Source organism: Saccostrea echinata, unplaced genomic scaffold (assembly GCF_033153115.1).
Source record: "Saccostrea echinata isolate AGI-Se365-2 ecotype Australia unplaced genomic scaffold, CSIRO_AGI_Sech_v1 ptg000004l, whole genome shotgun sequence".
Classification (NCBI taxonomy): domain Eukaryota; kingdom Metazoa; phylum Mollusca; class Bivalvia; order Ostreida; family Ostreidae; genus Saccostrea; species Saccostrea echinata.
In genome coordinates, this window is record NW_026889753.1 from 7,689,791 (window position 1) to 7,716,467 (window position 26,677).

At 34.1% G+C, this 26,677-nt stretch overlaps 1 protein-coding gene across 2 annotated transcripts; it reads right to left on the minus strand.

Moving 5' to 3' along the window:
- Window positions 1-251: 251 nt before the first annotated feature.
- LOC133179453 (uncharacterized) lies at window positions 252-13,539 on the minus strand. Of its 2 annotated transcripts, none has more exons than XM_061314208.1 (8): window positions 13,391-13,539; window positions 6,963-7,059; window positions 6,190-6,302; window positions 5,348-5,435; window positions 3,923-4,035; window positions 1,864-1,954; window positions 801-931; window positions 252-699 (listed from the first exon to the last, which is right to left on the minus strand). In XM_061314208.1, exons 1-8 carry the CDS (start codon window positions 13,440-13,442, stop codon window positions 620-622), a joined length of 765 nt encoding a protein of 254 aa, XP_061170192.1. In that variant the 5' UTR covers window positions 13,443-13,539; the 3' UTR covers window positions 252-619. The 2 variants fall into 2 exon arrangements, 1 of the variants encoding a protein (XP_061170192.1); XR_009720125.1 differs by having other exon boundaries at window positions 612-699; window positions 801-917.
- Between the last annotated feature and the right edge of the window lie 13,138 nt (window positions 13,540-26,677).

Genomic DNA, 26,677 nt, shown 5'->3' on the forward strand with positions numbered 1-26,677 from the left:
TACAATGACCTTGCTGCAGTCTATTGTTAGGTCGAATGTTGACTGACGCCTTTCATAAAAAATGTAAGGCCATTATTTTCACACTGAATTGTCTACGGATTTTTCCGTTTACCCGATCATTACATGTAGCAGGGGTGATTCGATTGACTGATAAATTGATATGGCTGCTTTGTACCTCAAATGAACATACATGTAAGTCTTTGTTAATGTACGACCAAAGCGCATTTCCATTCAATCAGTAGAAATTTCATACAATCAAAAATTCTTTAATCAGTACAAACCTGACTTGACTTATCAAATACACAATCATACAAGCATACATAATTACATACATGTACATATATTTACAAACATATTTACAAACGATTTCAAAGCAGAAATGTATGTTTTTGTTCTTTTTCCCTTTTTGGATTTTTTCAAGCTTATACCACCTTTTTTCTCAATTTTTCTGTCGAAGGCTTTTAATGTGTAATATAATATAGACCCGAATCCATGTAACACCTCAATCCATGATGGGATAAGACTTGCAATGAAGAGAATGGCTTGTTTTGTCTTGATTCTGACAAATGTTATTTGCAAATTTTTGGAATGTTCTGTACGAAGAAAAGATAATTTGATTTTAGGAAGCAATGACCGCTAGCAACTTAAGTACAACTGGGAGTAGAATCCAGAGATCCGGAATTGCCGAGTTCCCAACATCTGTCAAAGTAAACGTAAACTGTTACAGTGATCTTATTGTGTACATGTCGTAGATGATATTTTAAGCATGATTTTAATGAATTTTTGACGATACGTATTACCTCGAGGACCTTGTTGTCCACATCTGCCTTCATAATCTGGAAAATAGCTCTCAAAGAGAGTGTACATCATGTTTCCTGCACATGCGCTTTTTTGGTTCAGAAGACAGGGATACACCGCTACAAAGTTTCCACTAATAAAATATTAAATATATATAAGAAGGATATATTTTTCCATTTCATTCACCAAAGATGCTATTGGATATATCGGAGAACATAGTTGTAATGAATGTAAAAAGCGCAAAGGTGTCAAACGTTTTCTCTGCTTAATATCATAGGATACCTTAAGTCTGGAGAAAGTGGGTTTTAATCATAGCTTTTGAATTTTAATGTTTTAAATTCATATTAATCCGTTGCATGTTAAAATTATATTTATTGTTATTTTCGAGCAGTTCGTTTTATACGTTTTTGCACTGAATTCAATTTAGATATAAAAGTATAGAATTGGGAAGAATAAAGAAAAAGCTGTTTGATGGGATTGGGGTTTTTTGTGTGTGTTAAATACAGTCAAACCTCATTATCTCGAACTAGATAAGACCGAGAAAAAATTTCGAGAAATCCGAGTATTCGAGACATCGAGGGTTAATTACTTAAAAAAATAAGTGGTTGAGACTTTCAATTAACTTTGACATATCCATGGTATTTGAGATATCAGTGTTTCAAGCTATCAAAGTTCAACTGTATGTGGTTTAGCAATAATAACACCTGTCCAAACTGTTATATAAATTTCTTAACTTATTATTTTGAGTATCCTTTATCCTTTGATTGAATAAAGTTCCAACAAACATAAGAAATCAAAGATTATAAAGCTCGTCTCGACAAATATTATCTTTAAGTAACCAAATAAGTGTTCTGTGAGATATTAAATTTAAATGTAGTTTGCTGATCTAAAAATACACAACAGTACTTGTAGTATCTTAAGCAACATTGTTAGTATAGATATGAAGATGGATTTTCCGTTCGACCCAGGTACTATGTAGGATTTCCTGTTGCTTGATATAGACTAAAAAAATCAATATCTTAAACAAAATTGATTAAAAAAAATGTTGATATGAGAAAAGTTTACCAGCTCATGTTCCTAGGATCATTGTTCAAAATACTTATATCTGATCCAGCGCCAGAAAAACATTGCAGTAGATCACAGCCGCCAGAACCACCTGCAATTACAATTTTATTATATGTTCTGTGTGATACAAAGATGAAACTTAACAACTAAGAATACACTTTACTTTAAATACTGATAATTGATCATAGAAAGAACATAATTCTATTTTGTTATTTCTACACCTTGTAAGCTGGAATCCTATTGAACCAAATGCATCTTACATTGGGATTGATACATATAAAACTAGAGGTACTGTGAGCACTGAGCTCACAAAATAAGACGCCCCGCCCGCCTCCCATATGATAATAATGGCAAACGCCATGTTTTGCTATGGGAGACCCGAAATAAGTGTCAGATCAAAAAGTTAAATTGAAGGTCACAATAGCACTATTTACTAAAGAATATGTGAAATATCATTAATTATATTCAGTGGTATAGAAGCAGTTGCGGATAAAAGATGGGTACCCCTCATTATTAAAAAAAGAATGGCAGTGTCCATGTTTTGCTGTGGGAAACCATAAATATGTTTAAATCGAAAAGTTAAATAGGAGGTGCACAATGGCACTATGTAACAAAGATTCTATGAAAGTCCCATTAAATTTCAATCAGTGGTATAAGAGGAGTTGCGGCTTAGAGATTGATACCCCAAAGTGTAACAGACGGATGTACAGACAGCTAGACGGACGGACACCCCCATAACTATACACCACTTCTTTTCAAGCGGATGGTATAATAATGACTTCTTCTTTCCAGTTTCACATTTAGTATATGATAATCAATACTAGAGTTACTGTGAGCACTGAGCTCACAAAATGATACCCCCGCCTCCCATATGTTTATAATGGCAAAGTTCATGTTTTGCTACGGGAGACCCAAAATAAGCGTCCGAACAAAAAGTAAAATAGGATGTGCACAAGGGCACTATGTTACAAAGATTCTGTGGAAGCATCATCAAATTTTATTCAGTGGTATGGGAGGAGTTGCGAATAGGAGATGGGAACTCAATTTTATAAAAAGAATGGAAGTGTGCTATCTTGTGCTAGCGGAAACCCGAAATATGTGTCCGATCAATAAGTTAAATAGGGGGTGCACAACTGCACTATGTAGCAAAGATTCTGTGAAAGTATCGTCAAATTTTATTCAGTGATATAAGAGGAGTTGCGGATAAGAGATGGATACCCCAAAGTGTAACGGACGGACGGACAGATGGACAACCCATCACTATACAACCCTCGCTTTTCAAGTGGGGGGGGGGGGGGTATTATAATAATATAATAATCTTTGCTTGCTAAATGTATACAGATGTAGTATATACATTTCGGAAAGATATTTCTTAAACATTCTTGTTCCTGATATAAAATAAAGTGTACAACACGGGCAAATAATAGGCCCCTCAGGTAACGAGCTCGAGTAGAGGCATTTCAAAATTGAGGTCACAATAGCCTACTTACAAACATTGCAACACATCCCCCCCCCCCCAACTCACCCGTCTCCCAATGTATAAATTTACAAGGTCTGATGATAATATATCTTACACTGTGAAAGGTATGATCCATACACGAATTGACTATAATGAAGCAATGAAGTTCCACAATAAGGTCACAATGACCTGAATTTGGGTCTCCAAACTCTGGATGGTTATATATGTATGTCTCACACTGCAAGATATGTTCCTGACACAATTTTTTTTTATGTCAAGCCAAGTTCCAGAACAAGGTCACAGTTTTAGGGTCGTAACAAATCCATCAACTGATAAGGTTTAATGAATATAGGTCACAGTGAGAAAGATATGACCCTAACAGAAAGATGGACCGGCGAGAAAGAACTACCAAAATACAACCCAAAAAAAAAAAAAAAAAAAAACGAGCGATTGCTCAATAAGTGAATTTGATATTTGTTTACATTTGTCTTAATATTAAACAGTATAATTTTCTTTAAAGGTGAAAATTCATAGATGTTTAAGTTTTGAAATAGCTATACAAATCTAGTGATAGTGATATTAAGAAACTCTACTAGTTACCACACAATGCTTCCGCTTGCTGGAGAAAGGTCTGGGCCATAGTGTAGAGGAAGTTTCCGGCGCATGCACTTCTAATACTTTCAAAGCAACTCTGAATTGAACGAAATTTCTCGCTGAAAAAATGAAATAATCATACTAAAGAGCATTACAATGACTATTTCTAAAAAATGGTTTTATAAAATTACACTTAAAAAAACATTCAAAGGAAAATTGTCAATTGGAAAAAACAGCATTAAAAAAACAAAGCTCGTCTCGATAAATGTAATTTAAAAGTGAGGCAGATGACAGGTTTTCAGGATTGTTCAATGTTACAGGTTTAAAAGAATGGAGGCGTACAAGGCGGGGACAATCCCTCCGCTCTGAGGAAAGACATTTTTCAATTCCAAAAAATCATGAAAAATATATTTTTTAATAAATTGTATTGTCAATATCATCTTTTACACATTAATTTTGCTTCCTTTATTTTATTGAATAAATAATTTATTTTTCACTCATGTTTTTAAGGTATGAGAAAAGGAAAAAAAAAGTTTCACGCATGATTCGAACTCTTTCTAAAGCCCATGGGTAGGCGTCAGACTGATGCTTAACTGTCAACTATGAAAACAAATGATCAATTTCGTTCAATAAAATAAATGAATTAACTGTGTTGAAGATGATATAACTGAAAACGTAATTTTAGAAAAATATAACTTTTCCTTGATGTTTGAAAAGTGAGAAATATATTGTCTCAGAGCGGTGGATTGTCCTCGCCTTGTACGCCTTCTTTCTTTATATTTCAAAAATTGTATTGTCAGTATCATCTTTTACACATTTGCTTCCCTTATTTCAATGATTTTTTTTTATTCATAAGTAATTTATTTTTCAGTTATGTTTTTAAGTTATGTAAAAAGGGAAAAAGCGCTTCATGCATGATTCGAACTCATTATAAAGCCAGCGGAGGCGCGTAATGTTAAACACGAGAACCACTACGCTACACAGTGCGTGTTTCAGTGTGATATAAAAAAACGAGTTTGCTGAAGCGTATGATTTATTCAGAATTTTTCAATTTTCATATAGACTTCACTTTTTTAAACATAAAATAGATTTTGCATTCATTTTAAGTCATTTAAACGCTTATGTAGAACGGAAACTTGACCCATTCATATTCAAAATTCATTTTAAATGGCTCTAGATCTGATAGACCCATTTTCCACTTAATATGTTTTACTGATCAACTTTAAAAAACAAATTATCAATAAATAAATTATTCAATAAAATAAATGAATCAAATGTCTTGATGACAATACTGACTACATACATGTAATTTTTTAGTTAAATTGTTTCCATGAACTTTGAAAATTTAGAAATATACTGTCTCAGAGCCATAGGTCTCTCTCTCTCTCTCTCTCTCAGAGAGAGAGAGAACTATGTAAAAGTAAAGTATACCAGGACACATTTGATGCCATGTCTCCATTGCTATTCATATCTATTCCAGCGTCAGTGTAGCACTGTTGAATGCTGCAATTAGATCCAGCTGCAATCATCAAAACAAAAATAATTATCACATTAGACATTCAGTATCTTTCCATCTCGTTCATTTTTTTTCCCGTTTTTTGATGTGTGTGTGTGTGTGTGTGTGTGTGGGTGTGTGTGTGTGTGTGAGGGTGTATGTGTGAGGGTGTGTGTGTGTGTGTGTGTGTTGATCACATACATCATCTGAAGCATGACTGTAAATATGTTATCCAAGATGCAATCAAGATTAGTCTAAATAGGATTCTTAGGTACATGAGAAAGAAAACATCTTTCAAAATCACTTATTCGGAATACACAATGTAGGTCTCTTGCATAATCCAAAATGCATCTTAATTGTCCTTATCTTTGTATGTTTGATCAGGAATTAGAGCCACTTAAGAATAAACCTGAAGATTTTAACACTGATTACCCATCCATAAAATCTAATGTCACTTGCAGCATTTATATACCTTAGGTGCATCTGCATCCAGAGCATCAAAATAAAATACGAATCCTTGGAACCCCCAAAAGTACAAAATGTTTGACAACCTTTCATAGCCAATTACATGTATATGGAAAAAGAAATTCTTGATACTTCTGAAAGTATGAAAGGCAAAGTGGCCTAACTTTTTCAGAGGGGAAAACAGCAGCGTATCCACACCCTCAGTTATATTTGCTATATACGATGGCGTTGATTTAAAAAAAGACAAAAATGGGCAGTAATTTACAATTATTCACTGAAAAGTAAATAAAAAGGTAAAGGCATGCATAATTACCAGCACAAACAGCTGAAATCAAAGTAAGGTTAGCCATCATCTGCTGAAAGTTTGAATCGGATGTACAGGAACCAAGATATGGGTTAAGACAGGACAACACCTGGCTCACAGATCTACAAAGAGAATGTCTACTGTTACAAATCTTATCATGGCAGGACACCACCTGGCCCACGGATCTACAAAGAGAATGTCTACTGTTACAAATCTTATCATGGCAGGACACCACCTGGCCCACGGATCTACAAATAGAGTGTCTACTGTTACAATTCAAGACAGGACACCACCTGGCCTCACAGATCTATAAATAGAGTGTCTACTGTTACAAATCTTATCAAGACAGGACACCACCTAGCTTACAGATCTATAAATAGAGTGTCTACTGCTACAAATCTTATCAAGACAGGACACCACCTGGCTCATAGATCTACAAATAGAGTGTCTACTGTTACAAATCTTATTATGACAGGACACCACCTGGCTCACAAATCTGCAAATAGAGTGTCTACTGTTACAAATCTTATCTATTCCTTTTTTCATCTTTGTGGTGCTTAGAATATTATGCCACCAAGTGAGTCAAAAAACAAATATACATGTATATGTATTTAGTATCGGGGACAATAAAGGCCTAATAATGTATGTCCTATAACGTGTTCTAAGATGTTGAATCATATATAAATTAATGATTTTTCATGAACACTCTGCGTTTGTTAGTGATTTATAACCCAGGTCATTTTTAGCCTACCAAGGTTATGAAGGCTTAATAGTTTACTTACGTGCATGCAGTCTGAAGATCTGTCATATTGTTCGGCAGTTGTCCACCGGTATAACATTGCAAGACTTCTGCCATGTTACATTGTCCATTTGACAGACCTTAACATTATAAACAATATAAACGTAAACAAGAAGTCATAGTATTTTTACTGTTTTTTTCATAAAGAAAAGGGTGAAGATAACGAACAGAAATAGATCTCCAAGAAACAAATCTGTGAACAGGGCATGAAACACAGACCCCTGGAAATTCAACAGGTGGGATCAAGTGCCTATCCACTGTCAACCGTTCACATCCGTCGTGAGGCCTATGTATCAAATTAAGTATTTGAACTAAAGGTACTGTGAGCGCTGAGCTCATGAAATGATGCCCCCGCCTCCCATATGATTATAATAGCGAAGTCCATGTTTTGCTTGGGAGACCCGAAATAAGTGTCAGATCAAAAAGTTAAATGGGAGGTGCACAATGACACTATGTAAAATAATCTGTGAAAGTATCATTATTCAGTGGTATAGGAAGAGTTGCGGATAAGAGATAGGTACCCTTCAATATTACAGAAATAACGACAGTGTCCATGTTTTGCTATGGGAAACCCGAAACATGTTTCAAATCAAAAAATAGGGATTGCACAATGGCGCTATGTAACAAAGATTCTGTGAAAGTCTAATTAAATTTCATTTAGTGGTGTAAGAGGACTTGCAGATAAGTGATGGGTACCCAAAAGATGGACGGGCGGAAGGACGGACGGACAGACGGACGGACACCCCATCGCTATACACCTCCCGGTTTTCAAGCGGGAGTATAAAAAAGCCTAATAATTGGTATTAAATGTGTCTTCGAAAATACGACCCAACGATAGGTTATAATTGCTAACAAGGCTATTTTAACGACAATAAAATTTAAGAGGTGCTGACTTAAACAATGTTGTTTAAAGCCCTGAAACATCAACTTATCTTTCAGTACCCCGCCTTGGTTTGAAAATAGCATGCTCTGAGTATCGAAAAAGTTGGGAGATAACACCATATGCAAGTGATAGCGGAATATTACTTCATCCCGTTTATCATAAAGTTATGTTGTTATTTGACTAGTCAGTAAAACGTCCAAAGTGATGGACTCTATGGTGTGTTTTATTTCGAGTTCACTTGATTATATCGAGTCAACATATGAGTGAAAGTAACTATTATTAATTGATAAAATATTGTCAATATATATGAATGTCGGGTTGAAGACCGCGGCAAGTGTTTTCTTCTTCTCGTGTTGAAGTTTTTAAATTCTGCTTCATAGCAATACAAAAAAGATCGGCTAATGAAGGAGCACAATTATGGTCCATTGGAATTCCAACAGTTTGATAGAAGACCTAGACTCCAAAGACAGCTTAGATGTTGTCAATGAGGAACTCCAGCATCATTTTAAAATCAACCTTAGAGTACTTGTGTGTAGAATCAGTAATTTTTTAACAAAGTAATTTTGTGAGGATCGAATTTCCGAATTCCATTTTTATTGTAGAAGCAGTTGTCCATGATAACAAAAATCCTCGTTTTTACTTTATTATGAGGAATGGTTATATATAGTGTAGAAAATTCATATGTTTTGATGTTAATAACTTTTGAACAAAATTTGGGATTTTGAATTTTCTAAGAGTTCTTTGGAGTTTTGAAAATCCACATTTGATTTACACCTCTTCTAGAATATGCTGTACCATATTACGTCTGAATTTTCTCCTTTACAGCAGTTAATATTTTTGTGAAGAGTAAAGATAGGTGCTAGTTAGATCACTTTCTGAACCCGGAGCTGAAAATGTTCAAATGTTAACGGACGGCGAAAGTCGCACGACGACGGACAAAAACAGATAGTAATAGGTAACCTGAGTGACTCAGGTGACCTAAAAAAATTATGATAATAAAAAATATTTTTCGCTACAATTTATTCAAGCTATGGATAATTTTTTTTCAAAACTTCAGGTACAGTCTCTTTTAAAGTTAACATTTTGCAGACTCTATGGCCGATACAATGACTTTGTCAGCAAATACAGTCTATCATTCAGTCGAATGTTGACTGACATTTTTCATACAAACTGTTAGGGCATTATTTTTACTCTGAATTGCCTGTGGACTTTTCTGTGTACCCTATCATGACACAAGCTGAGTGTGTTCGGTCGACAGGGGATGTTTACTCCTCCATTGGACCTAATCCCACCTCTGGTGTTTTAGAGGTCCGTGTTTGCTCTGCTCCCAATATGAATTGTTTCAATGGACTTTTGAGCTTGATTACTGTTCATAATCTTATATTTCTTACAGAAAAGAAATGTTTAACAACTTATTTAAAGAACATATGCAACATACGTACTTTTGAGCTGTATCATACTATTTCCCTGTATAATTAATTGAAGGATATTTGTGTGACTTTAATAATGCCTAATGGTGGTACCACCTCTTCTACATCAAATTTTGAAGAAATACAGCTGAAACTATATTTCTGTTATTCTTTCTTTATTTTATATTGGTTCAAAATCGCTGGTAATAAATGCTGATTTTTTTGTACTATAGAATAGCTGCAGAACTGTAGCTCTCCGAAAAAAATATATTGACAGACCGGAGAGCTACAGTGCCACCCACTGAAAAAAGTGCGCTGTTTTCGATTTTTTTCTCCGTGTTTTTCAAACTGCCATCTCAAAATATTACTAACCGATTATGTTCCTAACATATCCTTCTAACTATTTTTACAACAAAACATTCCTTATAACCCTAGTTAATAGCTCTCCTGGGACTGATATAGACACTATCGAAGATTTCGCCTATTTTGGGTGACAAGATACTTCGGTCCAACGCGCTACTGTAGATGTTAACTATGAGAGTAGTTGAAAGAGGTCTAATTTAAGGAATTTTTTGAAATCGACCTTTTGTGCAGTTGGTGTAAGAATTTGGAGAAATTAATCTAGAACTGAGCGCAATTTTTGTGCGCAATAAATATACAGTTTTTTTCTATGGGTTGCACTGTAGCTCTCTGGGGTTTTTTTTTTTTTCAGACCAGAAAGCTACAGATCTGCAGCTAATTATAGAATACCTGATCGCACCATGCATGATTGTAAATCAAAAATATCTTGAAAAGTTATCAATGGGAAGGATAAATTATAAGGTACTAGTAGATATATATTGCATATGACTTAAAAAGAAATTGAAATGAAGGGATTGGTCAAAGTAAATGAGATGTAATCTTTGAGAGAGATTTGGCACCGTGAAATATTCTCGAAAATAACCTTATGTAAACAGAAATGCCGCCATCTTGTTCGGCCACTGTCAGCTTGAATGTTTTTAAGTTGGAAATATGACGTCCAGATACAGTGTCTGAAAGAAATTCCACTGAAATTTGATGTCCTCTGCCACTTTTTATTTTAGAAAATACTGGAAAATGAGGTCTTGACATCACAATTAATATTTAGGAGGTCAAATGAGTAAAACGATTCGTATGATCTTACTGTATGGGATTAAAACAATTCAGAAAGCATGGATTAAATGGGCTGGAGTTCTATTTAAACCGCGCCGTCTTCTTTACCTACCCCCGACCCTCCCCCCCCCCCGCCCCTCGAATTATCAAAACAGTTTTTAAAGGCTTATCAAGTTATCGTGTGCTTGTTTATTTTGTCCTCCCCTTTCTTGAAAAAAAATGTAATGTCCGGGTTTTTAATTACTAAAGGCGAAAATATTTTAAAGATCTCTCTCTCTCTCTCTCTCTCTCTCTCTCTCTCACAACACGAATCGATGGTGTTTTAGAAATTGTTCTCGATGTCAGTGGCAGATTACAGAGCCCCCCCCCCCCTCCCGCCCCCGGTGAAATTAAAAATGTCTTGATAAACAATGTTTTATGTATGATTAACACTGTGAGTTTTATTTTCGATCAGTTGACTTTCGATGAGTTCTCTTTTCGACGAGGTGTCCGGTACCGTAATAAGATTCATATTATAAGGCAGATTCTTCGACCTATTGTAGTGTACGTTAATGCTTTGCCATTAAGCTCACTTTTCAACTTTAACCACTTATCTAGAAAGAATGTTGACAGATATTCGCCAAATAGTAATAACTACAAGTATTGCAGATGAATTGACAGGTAAAATTGGTTTACAAAGTCTTACTACTTCAATAGAAAATGAATTATGAATTATTTGAAACTTCTGATACTTTTATATGCCGATGATACTGTCATTTTAGTAGAAACTCCTTTATTCAAGAGAACATTTTACTACAATAACAAGAGTCTAGAAAATGTAAAAGAATTTAAATGTCTTGGTATCATTTTTTCAAGCTCTGGCTCCATTTTAAAAGCCAAGAAACATCTATGTGACCAAGCCCAAAAAGCAATGTATGGTGTAATCAGAAAAATTAGACAATTCAACCTCCCTGTAGCATGTCACCATTACTCTATCGTTGTGAAATCGGGGATTTTGAAAAACTAGACATTATTGAACGTGTTCATTTAAAATTTTTGAAACATATACTTTACTTGAAAAGTGGTACCTCAAATTTTATGGTTTGTGGTGAAACAGGACGCTTCCCTTTATCTGTCCTTGTTTATTCTAGAATAGTTTCATACTGTTGTAACCGGAAACAAAACTTCATGTATATTATATAAATATTTAATCGCTAACTCACAATCTGAAATTGGTAAGAATCCATGGATTGACTGTGTGCATCGTATTTTTGATTCATGCGGACTATCTCATTGCCGTAGGAAACGGGGGGTGCCCCCCCGCCCCCAATAATTTTGCCGATATAAAGATTACTATGGTAAACATAGATACTACATGCTTGTGCCCCTTCAATAAAAACGTATGATGACCTTTTTTTTTTTTTGGCTGGTCAGGAAATTTTTGGTAGTGCCCCGGGCCTCAACTGTCAACTGAAAAATGTATGGCTGTGCCCCCAAAACTGAAATTGCTTCCTACGGGCCTGTATCTAATATTTGGAAAAACAGTTTTGTTATAGCACAGGAGTTCGCATACCTATCAATTTTACCGAAATTTTTTGTAAATAAAAAAAATACGTAATACCTATAATAATAACACGTGTTATTATTATAGGTATTACTTATTTTTTTTATTTACAAAAAATTTCGGTAAAATTGATAGGTATGCGAACTCCTGTGGTTATAGTCTTAATCAAGATTGGGCTACTACTGCTGAAAAGCAACGATTACAGGATTAATTTATACAAAAATGGAATACTGACATTAATAGTTCATCCAAGGGTGTTGTGTATAAAATTTTTAAAAACAAATTTTGAATGTGAAAAGTATTGAAGCATTTTGCCATGAAAATTTAGAAAAAATACTTGTACAATTTCGTACTTCTAATCACCGTCTACCAGTTGAAGTAGAAAGATGGGCAGGTATACCATTAAATAAAAGATGTACACTTTGTAAAACTAAACATGTTGCCGATGAATTCCATTTTATACTTGAATGCACTTCATTGTCAAACATTTGGAAAAAGTATATTAATGATTACTACTTTGCTAGACCAAATACACTTAAATTTTCTCAATTAAACAAGATGCTAAGACACTGAAAAAAAACTCTGTACTTTTTTATTAAAAATATATGAATTAGTCTGTCCTCCATGCTTCTTTTCCTCATTTATACTATTAGTATATGTATTATATGTATATATCTTTCTTTTTTTTTTTGGTCCTCTTTCATTTTCATTTTCTGAATAAATATAATATACATTTTGTACCTCTGACCTGATTTTATATGCTGTTAATATTTTTCATTGTCCTCTTGTATTATATTTTCATGGTTTTGATTTGAGTGAACTTGAACTTTGAGTGCAAAGTCTCTCAAGGAGACACAATTTGTTGAGTGATTTTTACATGCATTTTTTCAGACGGGTTCAAGTTTGAATATCATCACTGCACCAAGGTGCGACTTTGTGTACATGCTGAAAAAATAAAACATTTAAGAAAAAATGGGATAAAATGGCTAAATCAAGCTTTTATGAATAGCTTAATTAAGCTACATGTATATAGCCAAATCAAGAGATTGTGTCGGATCTGTTTAATATCTGAATTTTCATTTAGATGCTGGTTGTTCAACCCCCTTTTGCTGCTGTAAGAACAAATTCTGGCAAATTCCAGCATTTGGAAAAAAAGTACCAAAAAATTAAAAGCCCCCCTCCCACGAAATAGGATTTTTTGAGTTTGGACATTTTTTTATGGAGCCCCCCCCCCTTTTAAAACGTTGCTACGGGCCTAAGGAGGGAGTCCGAGTGATAAGTCTATATTATAATTATCATAACCTAAACGGCTTTCTTTTAAATATTTTTTTATATAAACAACAGTCATGTACGTGACCTCCCTTATACTATCTGGTCAATTTGATGAGTACTCACACACTTGAACTGTAAAATACAATCTTACGAAATCGATCGTTGTAACTTACCTGAAAAGCATGTCATCAAACAAGTTATACCAATGATGAAAACAGAGACCATGTTGTTCCTTTACAAGAGTCAGAATACCTCAACTGCTGGTAACAATATTCTTAATCGCCGTTAATGTTAAGAATGACTTGCGCGGGGTCCCGTCTAAATCGGTGTAGGGGATTTCCAAAATATGAACTTCAATCAGCTAAAAATACACTAGGAAATAAACTGAACTGTTTTAACCAAAGACAATTTTTAACAGACAACATATACAATGATAAGAAAATGGTTGAAAGAAAATCAAGAAATAGAAAGGTTTGGATGGGGAGAAACAGAACAAAACGTATGAATATGATGTTCCCCATCCACTGGGATTCAACAAGTTTCTCTGCTCTTTGAACTAATGTGCTCGCTGTCAAATTAACAAATTAAATCAAGAGATGAACGTTCCTCATCCACTTACCCCATCCCCTTCCATTTAAAAATAAGGTAATTAAACCAAAGTAAATTTAAAAAGATAGTTATCCTTTAAAAATAGAATTATATTCTTTAGAGAAAGTTGAAAGCTTTTGTATGTTGAACAAAAATTAACTTTAATACATACACGTAGCAACGGTTTAGAAGTGGGATGGGGGGGGGGGGGGGCTTTCTCTTACTTTTTGATATTTTTTTTTCAAACCCTGCAATTTCCCAATGTTCGACCTTATAGCAACAAAAATTGGGGGGAGGGGGGCAACCAGCATCAAAATGAAAAATTATTATAGCAAAAGACTATAGTCAGGAAAAAGTGGAGAAAGGGGGGGGGGGGGACTCATTTACCATTCCTAAAAGTCGAAGAGTTTCTTAATGCTATTTTGTATCTTAGAATAATATTATATATATATATATATATATATATATATATATATATATATATATATATATATATATATATATATATATATATATATATATATATATATATATATATAAAATGAGCTTTTTTAAACACGTGTTGTATCTATCTACAAATAGAGGGGAGGGGTCCGGAATCCACCCCCCCCCCTAGGGAATTCGCAGAGTTGTTAAAAGTATATGTATATGCTGAAGCAGATAAAAAATGACTTTGGACCTACTCCCGCTGGAAAACTTTGATCCCACCACTTCCACCACCATCAAATAGGTTTAATTTTGTGTGGGAAATGGATTAAATTTCCTTTTTTTTTTTTGTTTTTTGGCTTGTCAAGATATTTTTTCTGTGTTGGAAATTTTTTGACTGCGGTGGACCCTGGAAAATAATTCCTGGATCCGCGCATGGTAAGGTTTTTTAAAATTTTTTATTTAATTAATTAACTTTTTTTTACTTTCACATGCTCATCCGCTATATTCTAATATCACATGGACTTAGTCCAGTAAATCTAGCTCCAAAACTCTAACCCTACCTAAACAAATTGCAACAGAAATTATCCCAGCTATTTTAATGGTCCCTTTTTATTCATCAAAACTCTTTAAAAATATATTTGTTCAAGCATCACTTTTTCAGTTTTCAAAAACCCGATTTTTGTTCAAAGAAGATGATAAATCCCTGTTTAAAGAGACATGCATAAAAATACAATGGGAGAAAGGTGGGATATAGTTGTTAGGATTAAAAATCCCACCATTCTCCCATGGGATTCTGAAATTTAGGACTTTAATTTTTTTTTTAAATAGAGATATTTGTGAGTTCAACATGAGAGCATGTGATACTGCTAAAAATTCCCATCACGTACTATATTTTTTTTTGGGGGGGGGGGGGGGGGACAACACAATTAGAAGCGGTAGTAAAAAGTCCGGACAAAGTCGTGTCCGGAGTTAAATGTCGCACAGTTACACATAGTTTTGGCATCTACGATCTTGGATTTTCTTGACAGATCATGATAAATACGTCTTCAAACTGAAACTGCATGATGATTATTTCATTACTATGGATTCCTGTTCCCATGGCAACGGGTCTAATGAGTTTTTTTTAGTTGAATCTATTCTAATTCCTCAGTATGGCTCGAGGCAGGGATAAAGAATCTAATTGACCACAAACGTATGTAGCATTTTTGACGATATATGTATATATATATATATATATATATATATATATATATATATATATATATATATATATATATATATATATATATATATATATATATATATTTTAAACTTACAGGGCACAGACACGAGTAAAGGAATCTTTTCTAGGGGGTCCACATCATCACATCAGAGAATTTTTGACAAGCAAATAAATAAAAAAGAATGAATAAATAAATAAATAAATCAAATAAGAAAATAAAAACGACACATACATAGTAACCAACTACCTCATTCCTAAACACACTATTTTATAGGATGAGGTTGGGATTCTTCAGATACATGTTTCTTCTCACCATTTTGAAAGGGGCCAGTGTTCCGGGGGGGGGGGGGGTCAAGGTCATATCCTTATTCCTGTTACATAGAACCTTTCAACTGAAAATCCCGAGGGGGGGTCCAGACCCCTCTCTATAGAGTAGCACAAGGGCCATTCGTCAGAAATATGTCATAATTATGCTTTAATTTGAACGAAATCTTAATAGTCAGAATTTTTTCTCATACTCGTATTTGAAAGAATAAAAGGATTAAAGACAAAAATTCAAAAATCCATTGAATATCCCACAAAATTACAATTGTTTTGAGTTGTAGCGTTAAGATTATTTGAACTTTGTCCAAATATTGTTTCTAAAAATCATTCGTTTTCGCGTAAATTTTTTGTATCATCAGATTCAAAATGAATGTCGAAGAGAAACGTTATAAAGACGTCTGTACATTCTTGCCAGGAGGAGTTGGACGAGACACAACATTGTGTTTAATTTAATTTCTTATAAAGTATTGCACATAGCTGAATGAAATTATAAGCCAAAAGTCAAAATAGATAAATGCATTAGAGCATGTTTATAAAGTTTGGTTGAAAACTTCCAATCATTCCGGATTTTATAGCAGCTTTGACTTCACTTTTGGATCAACCCTCGTTTTAGATTTTTTATCTTCAAATTTGATAATTCATTGAATGTCATTAAAAATTATAAAATTATCATCTGTCATGTGAAAGAGAGGTGGGGGTTGATACTTACACCCAAACATTAGAAAAACTAATACAATTTAACAGTAAGTAATCTTTATGTTTGTTTTTATGCAATAAGCAGTAATAGAGGTAAAAATTACCGATTTAAAAATTAACATTACAAAGTATGAGGAATATATCCTTGAAGATATGCATACGTATGGATGAAAACAAATATGACCGTATACTTTTTTTTTCAGTTTGGGACTCATTTCATTAACCTGGCTTCCGTTTTACAAAAAAAGTTACGATTAAGACCAAAATGTAATTTAGCGAATTCAATAATTTTCTTTTTACATTTATCTTAAAATGGTTTTGATATTTTAAAAAAATAATTTAGAGCGACATTTTCATGTCAGCAATTTATAATAAAAACATTAATATTGCAAGATTTTACAATCAACTATAAAGTTTTTGTTCTCAGTCGTAAGTTCTTTTATAAAATGGACCCCTGGTTCTTTTCGCTCTTCATTCCAATCGGCGTTAAGAAATGCCCTCTCTCATTGGCCAACCATTTCAAAGCTGATTGGTTGATAGGCGGAGTTAAATCAACGAAGCACAGACAAAATACGTTTCGTTATTAATAAATTTTAATTTTTGTACTATATCTTGAAAAAGAAACTTCATATCTACAGTCCCTGACATCAGGGAACTATATACTGTTTAACCTTGGTTGGGACAGTTTACGCATTATAAACCACGAAGCGGTTTATAAATAAGCGTAAACTGTTCCAACCAAAGTTACATCAGTACAAGTAATAGCTTTTCAAAAAGCTTGCCTGACTAATCAATCAATATCTATGGAACGTATATGCAAGAGAGGTGCTAAATGTTTCCGTCATTAAGGAGCGACATAGTTGCGATACTTCATTACACAAGATGTACAATTGACTTTCTTAAATGTCATAACCAAATACTACAGATTAACGAATATCTAAGATATGCCACTATTTGGTCATTTATTAGTTAGCCCACGGGCTGACTAGTTACCTTGGGATGAAACTGCAAGTGCGCTAGCGTAGATTATAATCAAAGGCAGATCCAGCATCGGCGCGCCGGGCGTGCCCCCCCCCCCCTCCCCGTTTGAATTTTTTGTATGTAGAACTTACATGTTCATTATCCTAAAATCAAGGAAAAAACACCTCTTATTTGTAAGAATTCGACAGCTTCCGGGGGCTTCGCCCCCGAACCCCCATCAGGGCTTTGCCTTGGACCCACTGGGGTTTCAATATAGCCCCCCAGACCCCCTGCCTTCTACTGCGCCCTCCCGTTATGAAATTCCTGGATCCGCCACTGATAATTCTGAAGAAAAAATAGTTAGATGATTCTTTTTAAAGAAATTCATATTACATGTACTCTCTTACTAGAGGGCGCTCTTCTTCATGCACACTCCCTGGTCAGTGATGACGGCCTCTATTTATAGACTGGTCTGTTTTCCGTCGTTCTCGACGACGAAGTAAATTATGAACAGTTTTAACTGAGAAAGTTGTCTTGAAGTGTTCGAGACAAAAATGCTTCAATGCTGCTCTAGAAATCCAAGTAAATGACCTGTACACTTTATAACTAGCGCAAAAAAGATACTAATACACCCCCCCCCCCCCCGGACAAAACTCACACGATGATGGTCTTACCATATACATGTATTATAAATGAGTTTAAAATACATCTTTATATACAGTTTTGAAATTGTTTAGTTTTTCTTTTCAATCGATTTCAGGACCTTTCTCATATTTATAATAACGTGCTTTTTTATGAAATGAAAACCAGTACAGATCATTATGTCTTCTTCATTTTGCCGATTCTTTACTTAGAACATTACGGGAGTGAAGCCCAATCCGCTACGGCTACTGATTACACTATTGTCACTGTATTAAAAGGAAACCCTTGTTCATCACAAAGCATGAAATAAGATGCTACTCGCGTCATGACTTTCTAAGCATTTTTAAAAACCTAACCTTGTAACGTACATTATTAATATATGTAATATTGAAAAAAGGCTAGGTGGAAAACAGACTGAATCAAGAAGGGATGTCCCATTTACTAGGTGGAGGGCCGGAATTTGTTTATGATTAGACTAGTCCACTTATTGGATAAATAGTAAGAATAATCAGCAAATCCATTGCTTTAGTGTTGCCTGTCCATATACAATGTGTTCTTTAAAAAAAATGAGATAAAATTTACTGTTAATAAAAAAATCTGGAGCTTAAGAATCATGTTAAAAGAATAAACTTTATTTATTTCCATAGAAGTTATCACACCCATTCAATAGAACAACCCAAGAAAAAGGCGCGAAGATAATTTACATGTGACATTTGGTGCGAAATGATTGTGTCACCCCTTTCATAGAAGCCAATTGGACTGATCCAGTAGTTTAGAAACGCAGAAAAAATGTTACACGGACATGTCTGTACAAAGAATCGCAAAGAATAAACATGTGCATGCAAAAAAAATTGAGGGAATTAAACACATCATCATTTTGCATCAGTTATGTGATTCTTTCTTCTGCACACTGTATTTGTTTAAATGCAGGTAACAAATTCCGATGTAAATCAGCTTGCACAAAATCTAGTTCATTAAGAATGATCGCTTAGTTTCGGATCCCTGAAATATTAATCCTTATACTGCCTGACGCACGTGGCGTCAGGCAATAACTTGCGTAGCTATTAAATTTATTCCTTATTATTTAATTTTCCATCTATAAGTTTAGAAAATAAAACAATTTCTCCTTCAAAAATACCTTTAAATTGTATAATTTTGACGTAAGTCATTGTGATGTAGGCAACACAAGTTATTGCCTGACGCCACGTGCGTCAGGCAGTATAAGGATTAATTTTTTGAAGATCTGAAACTAAGCGATAATTCTTAATGAACTAGATTTTCTGGAAGCTGATTTACACTGGAATTTGTTACCTGCATTTAAACAAATACAGTTTGCAGAAGAAAGAATCATATTACTGATGCAAAATAATGTTGTGTTTAATTCCTTCAGTTTTTTGGCATGCACATGTTTATTCTTTGCGATTCTTTGTACGGGCATGTCCGTGTAACATTTTTTCTGCGTTTCTAAACTACTGGATCAGTCCATTTGCCTTCTACGAAAGGGGTGACACAATCATTTCGCGCCAAAGGTCACATGTAAATTATCTTTGCGCCTTTTTCTTGGATTTTTCTATTGAATGGGTGTGATAACGTCTAAGGAAATAAGTATTATTTAGAGAACGAGACATAGTCAGATTAGTTTTGACAACGGGGTAGACGTAACAGACTCGAAGTCAGTCTTAATTGATAAGGTGGACGATTTAACCTTGTTGTAAATGGAGATTGATCCGAATTTATTTCAGGGGTCTTAAAATCTCAGTTAACTATAGATACACATACAGGCGATACAGACAGTTTTTCGATGGACTTTGATGTTACGGATTTTTATTTTTTTTTTTATTGAAATGCGACATTAAAAACGAAGTGAAAAAGATGTGCAGCAGTCGTCAGCGATAAGGATTTAAGATGAAATTTTTAAAAAAAAAAAATCCTGAAAAATAGACTTGATTGAGTTTACACGAGAAGAGTGGAAAATGGGGGGAGGGGGAGTGCGAATTTCACGTAATGTATGCTGCATCCGCGAACCCATTGGCTTTACTATTTTGAAGGGGACACAAAAAGCAGGGAAAGGAAACAGGTTTTCAGGAATTTCTCCAACATAGGATGTTTTCCATAATTGCGACTTTTCCTTTTCGTTTGGATCGAAATAACGTGTAGATTCTGTGTGGAATAATTTTTTAAAAAGTGATTGAGAAATTTTACATTCCTAAGGAAATATTTCTTCAAAATTATAAAAGGAAAAAAATCAACATTTACTATTTGTACGTGCTTTTGATAAATTGAATCAGATTTATTTTTAGACCGTGCTGTATTTTAGATACAGAACAGTTGGCTAATACAAGACAGTATACAGAGCTAATACAGAACGGAAAGTAGCTCCGCCCACTGTATTTCCGTTCTGTATTGCTAATACAGAACAGCAAACTTCAAAGAAAAACACCGCAATCGTGTCACAAATTGTTTATAATGTTGATTATTGATGCGCATGCGTGGGTAGACATGGACGTGTAATTTTCAGCTGTGATACTTTGTGAGTAATCTGTTACTAATTTAAAAAAATATCCTTGGAAAATCAGGCATGTTTAGATATCTCGATATCTCTATATTGCATTGATCCCTAAAACGTACAAAACCGACGGGAAGCGTCGACTGTCTTCTGACGGGAATACCCCAAAGCCATCAACAAAAACTGTAAAAATGGCGGATAATGAGACTGTTAAGACCGGATTGGACAGTGGTTCAGATTATGGTATGGTGGACAATTTACAGTGTAACATTTTTAATTTGAAGTTTATAAACAGTTGCGAAGAAAGAACTCCGGAGCGCTATGAATTGCGTCCGGTCTATCGGGTGTACGCTGGTGAAGTGCGATTTACATAATTGAACGCATTGATTATCGCTAATTAATTACGACCAAGTAGAAAGTCGTACACTGTCTTATTCTCTCAATATAGCGTAACTATACCTGATAAAAAGAAACTTGACACCCTGGTCAATATTCTACGTAGAAAAATGACCCCCTTTTTTCGTAGAAATTATGGCCTGGGGGTCATTTTTCTCCGTGTGGGTTGTAGAAAAATGACCCCGTAGAATAATGACCCTGTGTCTTTTTTTTATATACAAAAAACTGGTTTTGGTAGGAATATTCTTGTTAGGCAAATACGTAGAGGTAAAATCATGCAGCCTAAGAGCTTTAAAGTTTAAGTAACGAAAGGTTACACTATACCTTACATATACATCAATAACACAAGATGTTTTATCCCATTAAAGGAAAACAAATAACTATAGGCTATTATGCTGTTCCATGACTATAAGAGCAGAAATACACGTGTTTTTAGATTTCTTTTATCAAATTTTATATATTAAAAAAGTTTCCAAAGTCGTTATTTAAAAAAAAAACAAGATTATTTACTTAGCTGGTGTCAGAGACAGAAACTTATATATGAATAAATATTTTCTGTGTATAATTGTAATGATCCTCTTTAAATTTTACTCTGGGTAAATAATGTAAAAAAAAGAATGAAAATAATTAAAGTCTCAAGCGTTTTTTTCTTCAGAAGTTACAAGAAAGATTAATGTTTTCGAACCCTACCAAAATAAATCTGCGTGAAGAAATGGAAAATTGTTAAGAAAATTAGATCTCATATATATCTTTGATTTTCTGGTAAAAAAAAAAAAACTTCTAATAAAAATATAAGGACGATTAAATTTGTGTAAAATAAATCAAAATTCCTCTGATATTCGATCTCAGAGACACAAAAAATGGTTAGCTCAAAATCTTCACCAATGTCTTTTGTCGTTTGCTAGTGTCAACAAAGCCTATAAACAAAATGAAGCTTTTTACATATAAAATGATTAATTAATAAAAGAGGTGTTTGGTATACTAAGAATTGACACAAGTCTATACACAGTACATAATATGTAGTACGTATTTCCCCTTTCTAGTTATATGTAATAATTTTTACCAATAGAAAAAAACGAATGTTGCATTATGAAAAAGCTTCTCTGCCTAATTTACATATTATTTTTATGCCCCCGTATCGAAGATTCGGGGGTATATAGTTTTTGCCCTGTCCGTCCATCTGTCTGTTTGTTAGGGATGCGCGATTTTAACGGTATACCGGTATATCGTGATTTTTTATTGCGTGATACGTATCGTGATACGGAGACTAAAATACCGGTATTTGGTACATAATTAAAAATTCAAGAAATTATTCATTTATTTCTTTGAATTATTAAATAAAAATTACAGGAAGTCTAAAAAATGTTGAAAAAAGTTAAACTATGGCATCTAAACATGCTTTATATTATATTTAAAAAAATGAAAAAAGTGAAGTTATGTTTTTACAGCGTATTTGTAAGAAAAATCATAGAAATTCATTAGAAATTCTAGTAAAAATTCTGTGTAAAAATATCACGATATTATCGTGGTATTTTGGAGAAAAAATCGCGATATATCACGATACGAAATTTTTTGCGATACCCATCCCTACTGTTTGTCCGCAAAAACTTTAACATTGCCCATAACTTTTGATTGGTTGGAGCTATGGCTTTATGAACATAAAATATCACAATTATATATCCAAAAAATACTTTGATTTACTACAGTAAAAACTTTGATACTGCATTAAACTATAGTTAACTTTAGTAAACTATAGTTTTTTTGGTTAGAGACTATCAGTGTTTTTCATGTAGCGATCCTGATTCAAACTATATATATAGTGTTTCATAGTTAACGTTATTTAGTTACATTCGTTTTTCCCTACAATAGAACGGCTTCTACAGACAATAATTGTAAGTACACAAATTACAGTGGAAACAAGAAATCTATGAGCCAGTGCTCTCTAGTGATACCCCACCCGCACAGACAGACGGACAAGATTTGTACCAAAATGAATATCATGTATAGCATGCCGAACCAAAGAGTGTATTAAAATTTCAAGCATCTGCGATGAATTGTTGCAGAGAAAACTGCAACGAAAAAAAAAAGTTTCGGACAGACACAAACACTCACCCGCACACACAACAGAGAGATTCGCAGGGTACAAGGTATAAACCCCCATTTCCTTCGAAGCGGGGGTATTAATATTCATGTAATAAATAAGGATAAATGAACCTAAAGGAGGGAAAAGGATATTACATGATATTAAAAATGAAGCAGTAATTAAAGTTAATGATAACATCTCCATATTGGACGCTCCATATGCCGTGCTTTTTGTAATTTTTTCCTTGTCTAAAACTAATAGTACAATACGTTTTATGTTTCAATGCATTGGTGTATTCAGAAAATGATACATGTAAAAGCTGGGGGGGGGGGGGGGGGCAGGCAGGTTGAAAGCGGTCACAAATTTTAAGCTAGAAATATATATTAGGGATGGCAATCGAATGCTGAATTGCTAATCGGTTAACCGCAAGACGTTCCGACTGATTAACCGGTTACTCGTACCAAAAACAAATTTCTTTGACATTTTTTTAAGTAGGTCTATACATACAAACACAAAAAAACAATAAAAGACGTTAGAAGTTAGAAACATTCTGTTATTTTGACCAGGACATATATTTTATTTTAATTTCAATAGACAAGAAAAATGAAGAAAACCCACGAAACACGCCTAAGAAATCAGACATTGATAATTTTCAAGAGCAGATGTTTATTCTGCATTGTCACAATACTTTCAGTTAATTTACAATGTCTGTCTGATAATTTTATTTGTTACATACATGTAACTACACAAGATAGGCACATCAATTCACAGTGCTCAACGGTGATTTATTTAAAAAAATTAAAGAATATACAGGACTTTCAGGGTAACGACATGGTGTTTCTTATACATATATTACATGGCTTCAAGGGCAACATACCAGAATATTTGCCCCGAGGTTACAGGAAAGCCCTGGAGTGTTATGTCGCCCGATGCCGAAGTCATGTAATATATGGTATATAACATTTTTAAACAACCAAAATCGGACATATTTACTGAACACTACGGACGTGTAAATATCTGGGGAAAAAAAACATGCAAATTGTTTTTATTAAATAGTTAATTAACTGGTACTAATAGTTTCGATAATATGTTGACGGTGCGACCGTTGGGGCGAGCGCATTGTTCACTTCATTCATTAAGATCCGCCTCTTCAAACCGCACGAGACATTTGGAACGTCTAGACTGTGACGTCACATGACGTCGTATGTTAGCTGCATTTCCATAAACAAAGTTTAAAAAGTGCAATGATTTTAACAAAGAACGTTAACGTTAAATCTACTATCTGTATGCAATATCCATTAAATTAAGGTGAGTTAACTTTGTGTGAATTTTTAGTTGTTGTTACCGCGCGAACGAAGTTAGCAGCGAGAACAAGATGCGATGCATTGTGGGTCCAGAATTGCTTCGGAAAAAAATTCTATTGAATGAATGTGCATTAGTCCGAATTTTCTCTTCGCCCATGCGTTGTCGTTAGAGCTCGCAGTGACGAGCGGCGCTCGCTAATAATGCTAAGGAATATTAACACTACTGTTGATATAATGATAACTGGAGACGGCTGAAATTTATGAAGGCTGATTTCTTTTCATTTAAAAATAATTCTGAAATCATTGCAGAATGTTTTCAGCACGCTGACACTTGTGTTTTTAACTTTTGTTGTATTTACGGAATTTTTCCCCCCCAATCGAACTATCTAGTTCCTCTGAATTTAAATGAACAAAACGCAGACATTGTCCGGACGTGTTAATATTCGGGGAACTGTTTATGTTTGCTTAGTAACTGCCTCTGTGAATTTCGAGCCCGACTTATTTAATATGCAGAATGATTGCACGCGAGGGAATATAACTGTGTTTGGGAGGGCAATATGACTGTTTCCGGTGTAACATAACTACATCCGGCGTGATTCAGCAGTTTTTCAGGGCATATGGATAAAATATCATATTTGTGATATAATGGGAAAACGTATAATAAAATGTTTTATATATATATATATAGATACATATATATATATATATATATATATATATATATATATATATATATATATATATATATATATATATATATATATATATATATATATATATATATATGAATTATAAATCTATGCTCCTCAATAATGTATACTCATTGGGATGCAAGCAAAAAACTTGATACTACTACCACGTGCAATGTACATTGTATATGATGCTAGTATTGAGAAGTGGCGTTAGGGGCGGGGAAGATACTTTGCTCCTCCCCTAAAATACATTTGAAAGAAAAAAATCAGGAGACTCTAGGCCTTCACCGACCCTCCTCAACCTCGGATTAACACATATCACATCTCATTTCTAAAGGTTTAACCATAAAATATAGTGAAAAAGTAGGGGGGTCAGATTTCTATGGGGGTCATTTTTCAACGTGTGTGGAGTCGTAGAATTACCGGCCTGGAAGGGTTTTCTACGGTTTTCTACCTGCCGTAAAAAGAATTGGCCGGGGGTCATTTTTCTACGGAGAAATTTGACTCCACGGTCAATATTCTACGGGGGTCACTTTTCGTCGTTTCACCGGACGCAATTCATAGCGCTCCGGAGTTCTTTCTTCGCAACTGTTTATAAACTTCAAATTAAAAATGTAACACTGTAAATATTTGGTGTTTGATATTTTAGTAGTAGTGCTAGTTGTTTTTGTTTCCCTGTTTCCTTTGTTTTTATGATTTCTTAACTTTTTTCTTTGTCCCGAGGAAGGGACAGTTCGTCCCGAAAATTTGACAATTTTTATTGTTCGTGTCGTTGGTCATTTTTAGTGCTTTATATATATATATATATATATATATATATATATATATATATATATATATATATATATATATATATATATATATATATATATATCAACAGCAGTCCAATGGCCATGTCCAATGTCCAGTGTGTAAGACTTGATTGAAGACTTGATTGAAGATTCTCATTGATGCGGTGGAGAACTTTTAAGTGGATGAAAAAAACCGTTAACGAACAGGTTTTTTTATCTTAATTTTTATCTTGATGTTGTTTTATATATTAATATATATTAATCAGATTAGGAAATCAAGACCTACGTACTTGAGCCTTACTTCCTTGTTTATACATGTGTATTTTCACTCAAAATAACTCTCTTTATCTCATCCAAAAAAAAATTTACGCACTAAAAAAACTTCTAATTTTATAAGCATTATGCTCATTTAACAACATGTACATAAGGTGTTATATCCTTTTTATATTTCGAGTTAAAAACTCTAACACATTCTCATGAATGTAATATATGGAGATAACGAACAGTATTCAAGCTCAGAAGTCCATTAAACATTACAAAATAAGTGCAAAGCAAACACGGACCTCAAAAACATCAGAGGTGGGATCAGGTGCCACATGGAGGAGTGAGCCTCCCCTGCCGACCGGTCACACCCGCCGTGTGCTCCTTGTCTTGATCGGGAAATAACGGAAAAATCCGTCGACAATTCAGTGTGTAAATTATGGCTTAACAATTAGTATGAAAAACGTCAGTCAGCATTTGACTCAACGATAAATTGTATTTGCTGACAAGGTCATTTTATCGACCATAGAACTTACGAAATGATGAGTATAAACGAGACAGCTGAT

Coding starts and splice junctions, on each gene's coding strand:
- LOC133179453 (XM_061314208.1), bottom strand. CDS start 13,442: ATGGTCTCTGTTTTCATCATTGGTATAACTTGTTTGATGACATGCTTT. Junction 6,303..6,962: donor GATCTTCAGACTGCATGCAC/GTAAGTAAACTA, acceptor TTCTCTTTGTAG/ATCTGTGAGCCAGGTGTTGT. Junction 700..800: donor TGGACAACAAGGTCCTCGAG/GTAATACGTATC, acceptor TTACTTTGACAG/ATGTTGGGAACTCGGCAATT.